At 41.2% G+C, this 17382-nt stretch overlaps 2 protein-coding genes, 1 long non-coding RNA gene and 1 other non-coding gene across 5 annotated transcripts; 2 read left to right on the forward strand and 2 right to left on the reverse strand.

Annotated features, from left to right (window-relative positions):
• Positions 1-2490: 2490 nt before the first annotated feature.
• Positions 2491-10312, reverse strand: LOC144085713 (uncharacterized). Of its 2 annotated transcripts, XM_077615288.1 has the most exons (4): positions 9906-10312; positions 8073-8438; positions 4867-6604; positions 2491-4446 (listed from the first exon to the last, which is right to left on the reverse strand). In XM_077615288.1, the coding sequence occupies exons 1-4, from the start codon at positions 10039-10041 to the stop codon at positions 3822-3824; spliced, it is 2865 nt and encodes a 954-aa protein (XP_077471414.1). In that variant the 5' UTR covers positions 10042-10312; the 3' UTR covers positions 2491-3821. The 2 variants fall into 2 exon arrangements, with proteins under 2 accessions (XP_077471414.1, XP_077471403.1); XM_077615277.1 differs by having other exon boundaries at positions 2491-6604.
• A 407-nt stretch (positions 10313-10719) lies between these two features.
• Positions 10720-10801, forward strand: trnal-uag (transfer RNA leucine (anticodon UAG)). Its single transcript has one exon. It is a non-coding gene; the product is annotated as a tRNA-Leu (tRNA).
• A 303-nt stretch (positions 10802-11104) lies between these two features.
• LOC144086892 (uncharacterized) lies at positions 11105-12284 on the forward strand. The gene is made up of 3 exons (XR_013304595.1): positions 11105-11167; positions 11237-11399; positions 12095-12284. It is a non-coding gene; the product is annotated as an uncharacterized LOC144086892 (long non-coding RNA).
• Positions 12285-15957: 3673 nt separating this feature from the next.
• LOC144086881 (forkhead box protein L2-like) lies at positions 15958-17133 on the reverse strand. Its single transcript, XM_077617048.1, has one exon. It carries the CDS (start codon positions 16880-16882, stop codon positions 16193-16195), a length of 690 nt encoding a protein of 229 aa, XP_077473174.1. The 5' UTR covers positions 16883-17133; the 3' UTR covers positions 15958-16192.
• Between the last annotated feature and the right edge of the window lie 249 nt (positions 17134-17382).

Raw genomic sequence — 17382 nt, forward strand, 5'->3', positions numbered from 1 at the left:
AATGGAAACAGAAATGCACATCAATCAAGACACGTGATTATTCAGTGTACAAAAAGTACATAATCTGCCTTTGATTTTCTCAATTCCACTCCCAAATAAACTTGTGCTTGCAGAGCTTTTATTTTGGTGAATAAAAACCTTTTTCCACTTTAAAAGTGGTGAAATTACTAAAATAAAAGACACCCATTTACATGTATTTAGACTTTTAAATTCGGAGTATGGCTCTCAAGGAATAACATTAGAAAATATGAATTGTTTATGGCTCTCTTCGTCAAAAAGGTCCCCGAGCCCTGGTCTAGCCGAAGGATGTAAAGGTACACAGAAAAAGGCGTTAGCTAAATCAATACAAGTGAACCACTGGTACTGGTTGAACTCCAAATTCATTCAATAATGTGTATCGCATAGTTGTTTGAAATGAATAATACCCCAATCTAGTAGTTTTTTGCAAACATTTAACTTTACATTCCCTTTGTAGTTTGTCTATCATCTCCTATAAAACTTTTTTAATCAATGTTTTTCAATAATTACACATAAAATAAAAATCTAGTTACATTTCTACCAATGATCTCGTTCAACATCAAAAAGAATTTACTGTTAATTTCAGACATGAAGTTACTGTATTTTCACACCTGTAGAAAGAAAACAATCTTTTATATAATAATTTGTCAAATTGTTCAAATTAATTTATTAATTTTCCTCTTAGTTTTAAATCTTAGCAAATGACGCTTCTCTTTTTTGTCACCTTTGAATTTGGAAGGCTGATTTTGTCAACAAAAAGACCCAAAAAGTATTTTTCACCAAAAAGAGAGCTTTATTGGAACTACCAAAAAGATGACACGTTAAATTGGTTTAAAAACGTGATTCATCATATAATATGACAAAAGTATAAGGACATTGTACTACTTATTTATTTTGAGCAAATTCATTGTCTTTCACACCATATTTCTACGAATGTTTCTTAGATCCTCGATTCAATATATCAATTATTTTCATTAAGATATATCATGTTTGAATAACACTCAATGTCTTTAACTGTGAAGACATATTTTCCAAATTATTTACATAACATTTCTGATTATTTACTTTGTAATTTCCTCATTTAGGCTCTACTATTTCGGATAGAATTGTGAAGTACATAAAATCTTCAACGACACTCAATTTTCTTATACAGTAATACCTTGACATACAAGTGTTCCAACATACGAGAAATTTGAGATACGAGGAAAATTCTGAGCTAAATTTTGCCTTGAGATACGAGAAAAATTTGAGATGAGCACACCCGATGTTTCCTGATTGTGAGTCGGTGGTAAATTAGAACAATAAAGATGTTTTTCCGTTGTAACATCTTGTTTTGTTTTTTTTAGGATGGAAATGAATTAATTTGTATTTTGTTCATTTCTATGGGAAGAATTGACTTGAGATACAAGTTAATTGACATAATAGCTCGATCCCGCAGTAAGCTCCTATCTTAAGGTATGACTGTATTTGAATCGTGTAGATCGATATTACACATTAAAAAGTGTAAACAAAGTTCTCAGAGTAAATTTGTAGCAACACTATCCATGTGAGCGTATTTTAGAAGCATTTTATTTTGTTTTTCACAGCACTAGCTCCGCCTACTGCACTTAATTGTGACTTAACTGTTTTCTTAATCAATTTTCACCCAGTATAACACGTCCAAACGTGCCTTAACAGTTTGACGAGTGCTGTCCAACATGAATTTTAATGACAAAAGTTAAGAAATGGCGACTGCAAATGCTAACGAAGCAAGATATGGTTACATTTGCGTCTTTTAAGTCTATCTGATAGGTTCATTAATAGATATACTTGAATAGAAGGAAATACATCGGAGACATAATCCAGCGTTAACTTGCAAGTGAGAATCGGTCCTGACTCGTCCCCGTCACGGATCATTCTAAAGAAAGACCTCCTCTTCTGTCCATTTAGTTGCATTAGAACCAAAACAATTAAGGTTATCTAATTCAAAACAATTGCATAAGCTAACCGAATAACACAATTCAGGTCCAAAAACAACTGCAACAACAATTGCATATCAGGTCTTCAAAACAACAATTAAGGTCGGAAACCAAAAACAGCTGCGTAAGAATTTACAGAAGCAAGTACCGTATTTTCACGACTATTAGGCGCACATAAAAGTCTGAAATTTTCTCCAAAATAGACAGGGCGCCTTATAATCCAGTGCGCTTTATAGATGGACCGATACTAAAATTGTTATCACGATAAAATAAAATAAATCCGTCGATAGGACAACTATGGCAAGCAGCCCCCGACTCTATTTTCCCGTAGATAAAGTACTGCGCAGTGACTGCAGGGATATGTAGGTTTTTTTTTTGTCAATACACCCAATGGCTTGTGGCCTGCCGATCGGCATCAACACTAGCTAGCTACTATTTGTGAACGAATTGTGGCCTGGCGATTGCCATCAACACAGCTGCGAAGCATGGAAGACAGCCTTGGAATACTAGTTACGCTAGCTACTAGCTAGCTACTATTTGTGAACGAATTGTGGCCTGGCGATCGGCATCAACACAGTTGCGAAGCATGGAAGACAGCCTTGGAATAGTTACACTAGCTACTAGCTAGCTACCATTCGGGAATGAATTGTGGCCGCCTGGACGAACGTATTAAACTCAGCGTTTTCGATGGACAAATGTTCAATTCGGACACAGATAATGAGGACTTTGATGGTTTTGTGGGTGATGATGACGCGAGTACATTGTAAAATGGCTAAATAAAGTACAACCGAACTCAGTCTTGCTTCCGTTGCCTTTTTAAAAACGTGTTTTTAGCGTGTGGGTGTAGCGTGCATTTGGTACATGTAGCACCAAATTAGTGTGTTCGCCGTTGTAGTATATTGATATTATTAGTGCAACGTTATCACAGCCGTCAACCTGGGTGTATTGACAAAAGGACTATTTATCCCAGCAGTCACTGCGCACCGGAAATAGCGTCTGTGGCTGCTTTTGTAGACAGCGCTATTACGGTTCGATAATCAGCCATAAATAATATATATATATGCCATGCCTGGCTTCACGAAAAGTGGCAGGCAGCGCCGGGCTTCTTACGCTACAATTTGTGAATAGATTGATGGAAATGACAGTGACTCTGAGAACAAAGAGAGGGGACCCGGCTTTTTGGAAGGCTCGTTTGGGCAATTGTTTAATTCGGACACAGAAAATGAGGACTTGGAGGGATTTTTGGGTGATGATGACGTGAGTGAGTTGTAAAATGTCTAAATAAAGTACAACCGAACTCAGTTTTGCTTCTGTTGCCTTTTTAAAACATGTTTTTAGCGTGTGGGTGTAGCGTGCAATAACTATATTTCCCAGCAGTCACTGCGCACCGGAACCCGGAAATAGGCTGCTTCCGGTAGCCAGCGCTATTGCGTTTCGATGTTCATCCATATATAATATATATGCATGTAATGAAACGGTGCGTGCTTTGTGTGTCTAAAATACAGAAATAGCACTGGTTACTGACACTGCGGCTTAAAATACAATGCGCCGAATAGTCGTGAAAATACGGTAAAATAATTTTCATATTAGGTTAAACGAGCAACACTATTCTAAAACAATATGTGAGTAATTTCGGAAGTCGATTCGATTATTGCCATCTGCTCTGGAATCCAAGTCAAAGCTACTTAAGAGTCCTTCACAGATCTTCATTGCGAACCCAGATCAACAGTCCTCGGAGCCCGGGACTGGGTGATCTGTCAGGTCAATAGTCCTCGGAACAGGGCAAAACAATTAGACGTCCTCGGAGCAAACTACAGGGGGAAGTGTCCTTCGGTAACAGTTATTCTAAGAAGGTTTTTCACCAGTGTGGGTTCTTATGTGTCTTTTTAAACTTCCCTTCTCAGTAAATGTTTTACCACAAACTGAGCATGAAAATGTTTTTTCACCAGTGTGGGTACTTATGTGGGCTTTTAAGCTTTCCTTGTGTGTGAATCTTCGACCACAAACTGAACATGAAAATGGTTTTTCACCCGTGTGTATTCTTGCATGAATAATTAAGAATCCTTTCCGTGTGAATGTTTGACCACAAACTGAACACGAAAATGGTTTTTCACCAGTGTGGGTTCTTGTGTGCATTTTTAAATGTCCCTTGTCCGCGAATCCTTGACCACAAACTGAACACGAAAATGGTTTTTCACCAGTGTGGGTTCTTGTGTGCATTTTTAAATGTCCCTTGTCCGCGAATCCTTGACCACAAACTGAACACGAAAATGGTTTTTCACCAGTGTGGGTTCTTATGTGGGATTTTAAGCTGTCCTTGCGTGTGAATGTTTGACCACAAACTGAACACGAAAATGGTTTGACACCTGTGTGGGTTCTTGTGTGTATTTGTAAATCTTGCTTTCGAGAAAAGGCTTTACCGCAAACTGAACACGAAAATGGTTTTTCACCAGTGTGGGTTCTTGCATGACTAATTAAGCTTCCCTTCTGTGTGAATGCTTGATCACAAACTGAACACGAAAATGGTTTTTCACCAGTATGGGTTCTTGCATGACGAATTAAGTGTCCCTTCTGTGTGAATGCTTGACCACAAACTGAACACGAAAATGCTTTTCCACCAGTGTGTGTTCTTGCATGACTAATTAAGTCTCTATTATGTGCAAATGCTTGACCACAAACTGAACACAAAAATGGTTTTTCGCCAGTGTGTGTTCTTGCGTGTATTTTTAAATTCCCCTTCATAGTAAATGTTTTACCACAAACTGAGCATGAAAATGTTTTTTCACCAGTGTGGGTTCTTGTGTGGCCTTCTAAGCTGGTCTTTTGAGAAAAGGCTTTACCGCAAACTGAACACGAAAATGGCTTTTCACCTGTGTGTGTTCTTGTGTGCCTCTGTAAGTGTTGCTTTTTAGAAAAGGCTTTACCGCAAACTGAACACGAAAATGGTTTTTCACCAGTGTGGGTTCTTGCATGACGAATTAAGCTACCCTTGTGTGTGAATGCTTGACCACAAACTGAACACGAAAATGGTTTTTCACCAGTGTGGGTTCTTGCATGACTAATTAAGCTTCCCTTCTGTGTGAATGCTTGACCACAAACTGAACATGAAAATGGTTTTTCACCAGTGTGTGTTCTTGCATGACTAATTAAGTGTGCCTTCTGTGTGAATGCTTGACCACAAACTGAACACGAAAATGGTTTTTCACCAGTGTGTGTTCTTGCATGTTTAATTAAGCTAACCTTGTGTGTGAATGCTTGACCACAAACTGAACACGGAAATGGTTTTTCACCAGTGTGTGTTCTTGCATGACTAATTAAGTGTCTATTATGTGCAAATGCTTGACCACAAACTGAACACGAAAATGGTTTGACACCTGTGTGGGTTCTTGTGTGTATTTGTAACTCTTGCTTTCGAGAAAAGGCTTTACCGCAAACTGAACACGAAAATGGCTTTTCACCTGTGTGTGTTCTTGTGTGCCTCTGTAAGTGTTGCTTTTTAGAAAAGGCTTTACCACAAACTGAACACGAAAATGGTTTTTCACCAGTGTGGGTTCTTGCATGAACAATTAAGCTTTCCTTGTGTGTGAATGCTTGACCACAAACTGAACACGAAAATGGTTTTTCACCAGTATGGGTTCTTGCATGAGTAATTAAGCTTCCCTTCTGTGTGAATGCTTGATCACAAACTGAACATGAAAATGGTTTTTCACCAGTATGGGTTCTTGCATGAATTTTTAAGTGTCCCTTCTGTGTGAATGCTTGACCACAAACTGAACACGAAAATGCTTTTCCACCAGTGTGTGTTCTTGCATGACTAATTAAGTCTCTATTATGTGCAAATGCTTGACCACAAACTGAACACGAAAATGGTTTTTCGCCAGTGTGTGTTCTTGCGTGTATTTTTAAATTCCCCTTCATAGTAAATGTTTTACCACAAACTGGGCACGAAAATGGTTTTTCACCTGTGTGGGTTCTTGTGTGGGTTGTTAAGTTTCCCTTCTGTGTGAATGTTTTACCACAAACTGTACATAAGGATTTCTCCCCAGTATGGCTCCTCATATGTCTTTTCAAAGAAGACTTTTTACCAAAAGTTTTCCCACACTGAAAGCATTCGCAAAGTTTGTCACCATTGGGATTTTTCTTAACATTTTCAACATGATCATCGTCAAAAAGCAAGTCGTTGCCATCTGTTAAAGGAGCAATTACATTTTCTGATCGCCATCCTTCTGTTGAGCTGCCGCTCAGAAGCCCCGCCCCTCTGTTGGCCACGCCCAGATCATCTTCACTCTTGAAAAGCTCAACAGTTGACCATTTGACACATTCCTCGTTTTTGATCGGAGGTTGCTCTTCTCTTTTGCACTGTTGAGGGAACTCTGGCTCCTCCTCTTTAATTTGAGGCCATGATGAGGTGTTTCCAGGCTCCGCCCCACCGCTGCCCCCGCCCAGATCATCTTGCCTCGTCATGGCCTCACCAGGTGACCAGGTGACATCATCTTCCTCCTTTTGGATTGGAAGTTGCTCTTCTCTCATTTGTTGTTGAGGGGACTCTGGCTCCTCCTCTTTAATTTGGGGTAGCTCTTTAAGGCCAACAAACTCTTGCCCCTCAGGACTGAGATTTTCCCTGAAACCTGCAAAGACAAAAAGATAATATGTATCACTACATGTAGTCGAAAATGGGAATTATGTTTTTTCTTACTTTTACAAGTTTATTATGACAGCCTGGTTGATTATTTCGCAATAATATATGCCAGAAAAGTCACGTTTTAGGTTTGATCCAGTCATCCGGTACACAATTTAAAGACAAACTAGTGGTGACATTCAGATTGTTGATTTAAAATATTTTATCCTTTTCATTTATTGTTATTCATCACATAAACCTCCAAAATAATTCCAAAATCTAATTTTTCACACTGACCTAATGTCACCGAACAGCTTCCGGTTCGAGTGATGCAAAAATAAGTAATGTAATGTTTTGAATTGCATAATTTTCTGAGCAGGTAAATGGTTTTTCACCAGTATTGGTTCTTGTGGGATTTTAAATATTGCTGATGCGAAAAGGATTGACCATATATTGAGCATGAAAATGGTCTTTCACCAGTGTGTGCCCTTAGGTGCGTTTTTAAGCTTTTCTTAAATGGGAATGCTTGACCACAAACAGCAAGAAAATGGATTTTCACCAGGGTGTTCTTGTATGGCCTTTTAAGTAGTTCTTTTGAGAAAAAAGATTTATCATAAATCGAGCATGAAAATGCTTTTTCACCAGTGTGGCTTCTTATGTGGGTTTTTAGGTGTTCATTTTGAGAAAAGGTGGTATTATAAATGGAGCACAAAAATGGTTTTTCGCCAGTGTGGGTTCTTGTGTGTATTTTTAAACTTTCATTGTGTGCAAATGTTTTACCACACACTGAGCACGAAAATGGTTTCACGCAAGTGTGGCTCCTCATGTATTTTCAAAGTAGACTTTTTCCCAAAGGTTTTCCCAAACAGAGCATTTGCAGCCACTGAGATTTTTCTTAAGACCTTCATCATCATGAAGCACATTGTCGCCATCTGGTGGAGGAGCGATGGAATTCTCTGTTTGCATTCCCTCTACTGAGCTGCAGTTCACAGTCTGCGCCGCTCTGTTGGCCCCGCCCAGATTATCTTCCCTCCTGAATGGCTCACCAGTTGATCCGATAACATTTTGCTCCTCCTTTTTGATTGGAGATTGTTTTTCTCTCTTGTGCTGTTGTTGAGGGAACTCTGGCTCCTCTTCTTTAATTTGGGGCCATGCTGTAGCGTTTGCAGGCTCCGACCCTTCGCTGGCCACCCCCAGATCATCCCTTTTCACGGACTCACCTGGTGACCAGGTGAAATGATCTTCCTCAAGGATACAAATTTCAAGCAGGTGATCTAGCTTTTCCTTCAGGGCACTGAAAAAGCAGTAACTGTGCTTGGACACACGATGCCGCTGTTTGACCACACAAGTCCCATATGTCTGAGCCTTTTTTTTAATAGGGCATTCGTAATGACATAGGTCGTACATATATTTTTAAATAATATTATTGAAATTATCATACCCTAGGCTCCTCTCTATGTTAGTGACTTGATACTCACGGATTCGCAAGTGTGATGAGGCATCGTAGCTAGCTGATGGTGGAGCCATGAGCTTGTCTGGTTGGGATTCTTCTGTTGAGCTGCTGCCACTCAAAGGCTCCGCCCCTCCGCTGGCCTCACTTGGACCTTCATCTTTACCACTCAAGGGCTCAACAGCCCACAGAGGGACGTTCATCCCCTCCTCTTTAACATATGGAGGGTCTTCCTCCATCTTTATGAGGGGATGCTGCTGCTCCTCAATGTGGAGTTTCCCAACTGAAATGAAATGCCCCATTTGTTCCTCTTTAATGCATTCAAATTGTTCATTCTCTTCATCTTTCACGAGAGCCGAATCTTGGTGCTCAGTTCGATGCACTTGACTAACATCTGAAACACAAGGATCAAATCTTATTTCTTTATTTGCAGTCTTGTGCCCCGAATATGATTCACCACTTTAGAAATACCATATTTTCACACCTATAGGGCGCACTTAAGTCTAAATTTTTCTCTAAAATGTTCGATGCGCCCAATCGGTTTTGTCTGTGCACTAAATCAAATTCACGTTCACCCTAAAAGTATCCTCCCCGTGTTTTCCAAGCATTATGGTAAATCCATTTAAAACATCCCAGGGGAGTGGCAAGGCATTTGACTTCCGTGTGCTTGCAGCGCTTTTAAGCCCCAAAAACACTCAATACTCAAAGAAACAGCATATTAGAGCTATACAGAGGAAATGCCTGACGTGAATGACAACACAATGCGGGTGTGAATGCTTGGAAAATGGACTGAAGCCATGGATCGAACGCAATTTAACAGCTTTGCTAACGGATTGCTTACAGTGCTTATTATCGATTGTCATCATAGGCCTTTTCTTCACACTACCTTTCATTGCACCGGCTTGCTTTGGATCCATTCTGGTTCACTTAATTCTGCACTGACTAATGCAAAAAAAACACGGAAAAAATGCAATGCTCCGCCCAGTGCTCGTAGAGAACATTACCAAGGGAGATGAGGCAAGAGAGACAGTGCGGGTAAATCATCAGCAGCCTCTCACTGTCTCGTACTTCAAGGTAAATAATTGCTCGGAATTTTACTCGGATCTCAAATTCCTCGTATGTCGGGGAACTCGTATTTTGAGGTATAACTGTAGTACATTTTTTTCAGCGAGAGAGTAGCCCGGCCCAACCCGAACTAATGATTGACATTTGAGACCTGACCCGATCCGAATTTGGGTCGGGTTCGGGCTCAAGTGCTTACCTCTAGCCTCTTGCCAGTTGCGTCCCCCACAATCTCATCTTTACCTTAAATGCATGTATATGTTGTCAGGAAACTGTGTGACAACTTTTTGCGGCCTTGCAACATTTTGTTCAGATTGTTCAAGTGTTTCGTAATATCAGACAAAACTACAAGGTCCGGTAGTCATTCCCGAGATTGTAATTCCAACAGCGGGTTTTGTTTTTTCTCCACGAACTGTTGCTGCGTCTATTATTAGCACCCACTGGGGATTAAAAACTCCATCTCAGAACTGTGCAAACCGGTCCTCGAGGGCCGCTGTGGGTGCAGGTTCTTGTTGCAACCGGTACAGCAAAGGCACTTTAACCAATGAGATTTCTGCATTAAACAAGAAGCACCTGACTGCAATCCTCTGATTGCACTTGCAGGACACCGGATTGGTGAAAAGGTGGCCTCTTCATGGGTTGGAATGAAAATCTGCACCCACTGTGGCCCTTTGTGGAATAGTTTGCCCACTACAACCCACTCCTTCCGTTAAATATTTCATTAGGAAATATTCATTGTATAACGTATTGTATATATATCGGTCTATTATAAACCAATGACCGACAAATGTGAACGTACCTTCGAGTTTGTGAAGAACAACTTTAGCTTGCATCATTTTGCAAACAATGGAATGTTGATGACATGAGAGATCCTCTTTCAGGCCATAAAGTTCCTTCTGAAACTTTGCCGCAACCGGTGTCGTTGTCGCAGACATTTTTCACACTTTTTAGTGTTCGCTTGACGACGTACTGATGCAGACGACGTGTTCCTTTGTTAGCTGACGGCTAGGCTAGGCTAAAGTACGTCTCCCAAAACGGATTGAAGATAAATGGACTGATGTTCGACTCCACAAAGTATTTAATGTTGGGCAGGTTGTCGAGGTTTTGTTTCGTTTAATTGAAGTTCGGTTAAATTGAGGAGGAACAAGAGGCTAAGTTAAAACCATTGCCATGTGGAATAGAAATAAAGCCGCCATCCCTTCTTCAACTTCGTCTTCTTCGTTTTCTTCTTCTTCCTCTTGAGGTTTACGGTTGTTGGCAGCCAACGTACTGGAGCATTATCGCCCTCTACTGTCTCATTACATCAAATTGCCAAGTTCTCAATTCAGATTTTAGACAGAGGGGGGCGATAATGTTAAATCTGGTCTCTGAAGGCCACAGCGTGAAGAGAGCAGCTCGAAGTCCAGTTCGAGTCTAGCTAGCCGTGACACTAAATAGAAAAGCTACATTTTGAGAAAAAGTTAGGTAATTTTAAGGACCTTTGCTTTAAATGTTACATTGTGTTTGATCTTATTGCAAGTAACAAATAACACATTTAATATTTAAAGACATAAGGGTTTTTAAGGTTATTTCACAATTTAGGACTGCAAAATCCCTCATATTGGCTCATTCAAGGTAGTGTGGCCGAGCGGTCAAAGGCGCTGGATTTAGGCTCCAGTCTCTCAGGAGGCGTGGGTTCAAATCCCACCACTGCCAATAATTCGTGGGCTATTTATAGTTCTTTTATTGGAGTGCTTATGGCTCTTCACTAACCTGTAACATAAAATGTGAAACCACTGGTGAGAGAGCCGAGTCCCAAATACACTAATAGGTGTTTAAGGCAGGTGTCTCAAACCGATTCCGCCGAGGGCCGCAGTGGGTCCTGGTTTTTGTTCCAACCGATCGATCCAGTGCCGACATTTTAACCAATCAAGTGTCTTCTAAAATAAGTAGCACCTGGCTGCAATCAACTGATTAACTGATTACACTTGCAAAAGGTATCCTCTTGTTGAGTTGGAATGAAAACCTGCACCCACTGCAGCCCTTTGAGGACCGGTTTGACACCCCTGGAAGCCTTATGAGGTGAAAACATCAAATTAGTCCTGATTCACAACTATAGCTGCTCGATTTGATCATTTTCTTCCTTTGCAGGCCATTAGTTTCCCATGCCGGTTACAACCCGGGCCGGCCATTTCTTCCTCAGGGACGCAGAAGGACGGCTTTGTGGGCGCCTCCCCGAAGACCCCTGCGGTACCACCAGATTGCATGAGTGGAAGTTTCTGCATCAACACACACACACCAGTTGGAGAGAAAGGTTTGTAAAACATAGCAGTATTACCAGTTGATGGGTCAACTTTGGCTAACATGGATACCTGCAAGATTCGGGAACGAGTCAAAGGCCGATGAGGATGAAATATTGGATCAGGGGTAGGGAACCTATGGCTTGGGAGCCACATGTGGCTCTTTTGATGGGTGCATATGGCTCTGAGCTAATATATGCATACCTGTCAACCTCTGCCGATAACTGCCCTTATAAATGATTATGATTCCCCTTACAAACCCCCCAAAAACCTTACAAACACCGTACGCGTCGTACGGTGTTTGTAAGGTTTTTGGGGGGTTTGTAAGGGGAATCATAATCATTTATAAGGGCAGTTATCGGCAGAGGTTGACAGGTATGTATATGGAAACCGGTGGTGAGAGAAAAGAGTCCCGAACGCACCAATAGGAACGTCACGTCGGCACTTTGGCATCGATTTTTTTTTTCATTAGTCTTCTGCATTCATTCTCTCATTGATGCTCAATGAACTCATTGACATTCATTGATTAGCAACAGCTTAACAATGTTGTCAAAATAATTAAGAGACTTTTTGTACTTTGAAAATTGTCAAATGACTAAAAAAAGTTGCACATTTTCATGTGTTTTGACTTTTAAATTGGGATTATGGCTCTCAAGGAATAATATTTGTAAATAGGAATTGTTTATGACTCTCTCTCTCTTTCAAAAAGGTTCCCGACCCCTGCATTGGATCATTAGAAGATTCCTGTGGTTCGGTCCAGAATGGAGTTAGCATTGGCACCTGAAAGATTTTGGATATGACATTTTAATTTTGTTAATTGATCCAGTTAATTGAGCAACATACAACTTGTTCTCATCCTCCTTATTAGAAATGAATCTGGTTCTCTAATCATTTGGGCAGATTTACATACCTGTCAACCTCTGCCGATAACTGCCCTTATAAATGATTATGATTCCCCTTACAAACCCCCCAAAAACCTTACAAACACCGTACGATTCGTACGGTGTTTGTAAGGTTTTTGGGGGGTTTGTAAGGGGAATCATAATCATTTATAAGGGCAGTTATCGGCAGAGGTTGACAGGTATGGATTTATGTCCAGGGCAAAGCTTGCTCATTCCAGCATTCGCTCTGTCTTCATGCTGAGTGGCAATTTCTTTTAGTTATGTTTTGTGGAACCATTTTGGCGTCTGATTAAATTCTGCCTTATATAGTCCTAACTGAGTCAGATGTGTGAATGGGTCGATCCGATTTAATCTTCAATAGTACTTGATAAAAGCTAAATAGAAGTACCAGAGCCAAAATGTATCAAAAGCATTCGAACCTTTAACGTATCAAAAATGCTAGATCCGTTATTTACCAAAATTCTCAGACGTCTTAGCTTGTTTCTGTAAAATATTATTTTATTTTAAGGAATTCTAGTCTCTACGATTCTTAACAGAACGAAATAATCTCTCACAAAATAAAATTATAAGTGCACATAACACTGTTCAATCCAGCTACAGTTTATCTCTTTAGAATATTAATTTGAGGCACCAAATAGGGAGGATAATTGTCCTCTTACCTTATCAAATTGTCGTCATGGAAACAGGCAAAATACACATTTCAATATGAGACCCACTTCAAGCGCTATACAATATTTCCGGATATTGTTGCAAGATGTCCTTAAAACTCTCCATTACATAAATAACAAAGTCACGCGGTAAAATAAATACAGTGGTACCTCGAGATACGAGCTTAATCCGTTCCGGGACTGAGCTCGTATGACAAGATACTCGTAACTCGAGGTAAAGTTTCCCATTGAAATGAATGGGTAACAAATTAATTCGTTCCAACTCTCTGAAAAAAACACCAAAAACAGGATATTGGATTGAAAAAAATGTTTTATTTCTTATAATTCGCCATATACAGTGGTACCTCGTCATACGACCGTTCGTCATACGGAATGCTCGTCTTACGGGGGAAATTTCGATCGAATAATTCGCCCGTGATGCGGTCAAAGTTTCGTGATGCGACCAAGCCAGGTTGCCATGGCATTTTTTTTGGCATATCTTTCGTGTATAACAATATTTACGAGCACCGGATGAGCTATTCAGACCAGGAAACGCACAAGGCGCATGCGCGGTGAAAAGAGGGCTTTCTGGGTAATGAAGTATACTCGTGCTCGCAAAAGTATCCCCGGTAGCAACTCTATCATAGGCGCCGTTCGAGGGATGCGAACACAGATGCTACAAGCTAAAAGGAGCCGCTAGCCAGCGCCCCTGAAGCTACCATGAGCAGCGGGGCGATCGCTGATAAAAGACTCTGCTCGTTGGCTGCTCATAAGAACATCGGGGGCACTGGCTCGCAACAGCATCCCCGGTAGCAACTCTATCATAGTCGCCGTTCGAGGGGATGCGAACACAGATGCTACAAGCTAAAATGAGCCGCTAGCCAGCGCCCCCGAAGCTCCCATGAGCAAGTGGCAAGTGGTCGTGCGTTCTCCGATTGTGAGGACATTTGTGTGCATCATTTTCGGAATATTTTGAAGGGAATAGTACGACAGCAAACAGCCCATGGATAGCGAACGTGAGGGTGGAGTGTTTGTTCTGTTTACGAGGGCGTTGTGTGGAGGAAAAAAAAAACCGAAGCCCCTCTCCCCTCGGCGAAATCCGGCCAATTTTAGTTAGATTAAACACTTTATTTCTATTAAACCACTCGTTATTTATTACTTTGTCAATATATGGCGAATTATAAGAAATAAAACTATTTTTTTCAATCCAATATCCTGTTTCTGGTGTTTTTTTCAGAGAGTTGGAACGAATTAATTTGTTTCCCATTCATTTCAATGGGAAACTTTACCTCGAGTTACGAGTAACTTGTCATACGAGCTCAGTCCCGGAACGGATTAAGCTCGTATCTCGAGGTACCACTGTATTGACAAAGTAATAAATAACGAGTAGTTTAATAGAAATAAAGTGTTTAATCTAACTAAAATTGGGCGGATTTCGCCGAGGGGAGAGAGAGACGCACAAAAGGGGCGGGGGGTTTCGTTTTTTTTTCCACACAACGCACTCGTAAACGGAACAAACACTCCACCCTCACGTTCGCTATCGATGGGCTGTTTGCTGTTGTACTATTCCCTTCAAAATATTCCGAAAATGATGCACACAAATGTCCTCACAATCGGAGAACGCACGACCACTTGCCAACGAGCAGCAGTCTTATCAGCGATCGCCCCGCTGCTCATGGGAGCTTCGGGGGCGCTGGCTAGCGGCTCCCTTTTAACTTGTAGCATCTGTGTTCGCATCCCCTCGAACGGCGCCTATGATAGAGTTGCTACCGGGGATGCTGTAGCGAGCCAGTGCCCCCGATGTTCTTATGAGCAGCCAACGAGCAGTCTTTTATCAGCGATCGCCCCGTTGCTTATTAGAGCTTCGGGGGCGCTGGCTAGCGGCTCCTTTTAGCTTGTAGCATCTGTGTTCGCATCCCCTCGAACGGCGCCTATGATAGAGTTGCTACCGGGGATGCTTTTGCGAGCACGAGTATACTTCATTACCCAGAAAGCCCTCTTTTCACTGCGCATGCGCGTTGTGCGTTTCCTGGTCTGAATAGCTCATCCGGTGCTCGTAAATATTGTTATACACGAAAGATATGCCAAAAAAAATGCCATGGCAACCTGGCTTGGTCGCATCACGAAATTTTGACCGCATCACGGGCGAATTATTCGATCGAAATTTCCCCCGTAAGACGAGCATTCCGTATGACGAACGGTCGTATGACGAGGTACCACTGTATAGGTAATTTGTCTTAAGGCTGAGTAACCATGTCAATATAACACGCTGCAAGCTAGCTACACTTTTGCCTAGCCCCTGAACCGGAAGCGAAAGTGACGTCTGGTTATGATGCGAACATGTTATTTCTAAGATTTAAAATTTTTAATACACATTTTAAAAATATGTATTTACCATAATAATTTATTTGAAAGTTGCTAGTTTATTCAAATCTTAAAAATCTACGCAAACTATTGTATTTGTAGAACAGCTTTGCTCAGGCACTCACGAGATAGTATTAGAAGGGACGAACAGGTCAAATGTCGGCCAATTCAACATAGTAGAACAGTTATAAAATCTCAGAATGCTATGTTTTAGTCCAAATATTACACCTTCCAAGTCACTCATTTAACTTACTGGGTGATAGATATTCATTCGATTTTAATAATTTGATGTCATCGCGGTCACAATCAGTAAATACAATTTTTGAGATTAACAAAAAGGTTTACGTTAGAGTGCATTTGTGTTTATTATTTTTCCAATATAGTTTCATTAATATTTGAATGATGATAACTGATTTATTCATTGAAATGAATTTCTAAAACGGTATTTAAATAAAATATACCATATGTACATATTACAATCCAAAATGCCATGCCCAAATATGTGGACACCAGGTCATTATATGCCCAGTTTAAAACAGTCACTTGCACCATAAAGGGTTAAAGAAACAAAAGAAAAGTTATACGCGAAAATATTTGTATAAAAAAAGTCAAACCTACACCGCCTGTTGAATTAAAAAAGAAAGCCTAAACCATTTTTTTGCCAAAATAGATTTATTTAACAAAACATGAATAATTTGGCGAACATGTGAACAACAACATGAAAAGTGCATCATACCCAACAATAAGAAATAAACGACAAGAACGTTAAGGTTGGGCTCAAAATATAAAAGACAGGTAAGAACTTTTTCCCTCCAACGAACAAACGCGTTGCTGCATTTTCACTTGTTTCCCGAACGGTATGTATTTCAAGGGCTAGTAGCTAATAGCTATTAGCTAGTAGCTAAACTCCACCGACGCGACGGTAGCCATGTTGGGGCCCACGACGCCAGCCATGTTGGGGCCTACGGCGCCATACTGGCTCCAGTCCTGTGGCGCCAAAATCGGCTGCTGATGGAAGACGGGCCCTGGGACGGAGTTGAAGCACGGCGGGCTCAGGTAAGGGCTCACCGGGGGGGAGTTGAATAACCCGTGGTAGTTGTTCTGCGGAAACGAATTCACGCTGTAAAAGCCCGGTTGCGCTACGTTGAACCAGTTGGGGCTAGCGTAGGGCGTCGAGTATTCCACGGCGGCCGAACTCAAGCGGCTCCTTTCCGGCCTCCTCGCGCCGCGTCGACGGCGCCGGCGCCGGTAGTCGCCCGCCTCGAACATGTCCTCGAAGGCGGGGTGCAGCATCCAGTGGTGACCCTTTCTGCCTCGCGAGGTTTCCTTTGGGACTTTGATAAAACAGTCATTTATAGACAAATTGTGCCGGACGCTGTTTTTCCAGCCGGTTTGGTGGCTCTGGTAAAAAGGGAAGTTGGCGGAGATGAAGTCGTAAATCTCACTCACGGTTTGCCTCTCGCGGGCGCTGTGTTTAATGGCCATGGCAATGAGGGCCACGAACGAATATGGCGGCCTCGTCTCCGTGTCGATTCGGAAACCCACGCCGGTAAATTGGGCTTCGTGTTGGATCGAGTCAACCATGGGGACGTTGGGGTCTTCGAGGTGGAAATTAGGCGAGCAGACGAGGAATGACTGCAGGTGCACATCTCACTCCGTTTTATAAGATTACAGTTTCTTTCATCTTCGATCATGTTTACACTTACACAAAATTTTCTCACGGGTATTAGCCTCAATTGTGGCAGTTTCTACACACATACACGCTCGCTTACACGCGGACACTTGCACTTCATTTAACCTTTTTTTTAGATGTGACCGTGAGAAGAGACAGTAATTAGGCATTATTATTATTATTTTATTTAATTAAAATTCATTAAGCAGCGGTGGTCCGTGCATTTTCTAGCGACGCCTTCAATCCAACCCTCAAAAACTATTTTATGGCTATAAAACCTCTACTGCATCTACAGCTGTGACACACAAAAATAATCAAGAATAACCTCATACAATTAAAATATTATTTATGAATATAGCCATATTTTACTCACCAAAAATGCTTTTTTTACTGTACACAATATCTATCCTCC

Source organism: Stigmatopora argus, chromosome 1 (genome assembly GCF_051989625.1).
Source record: "Stigmatopora argus isolate UIUO_Sarg chromosome 1, RoL_Sarg_1.0, whole genome shotgun sequence".
In the NCBI taxonomy this organism is placed as follows: domain Eukaryota; kingdom Metazoa; phylum Chordata; class Actinopteri; order Syngnathiformes; family Syngnathidae; genus Stigmatopora; species Stigmatopora argus.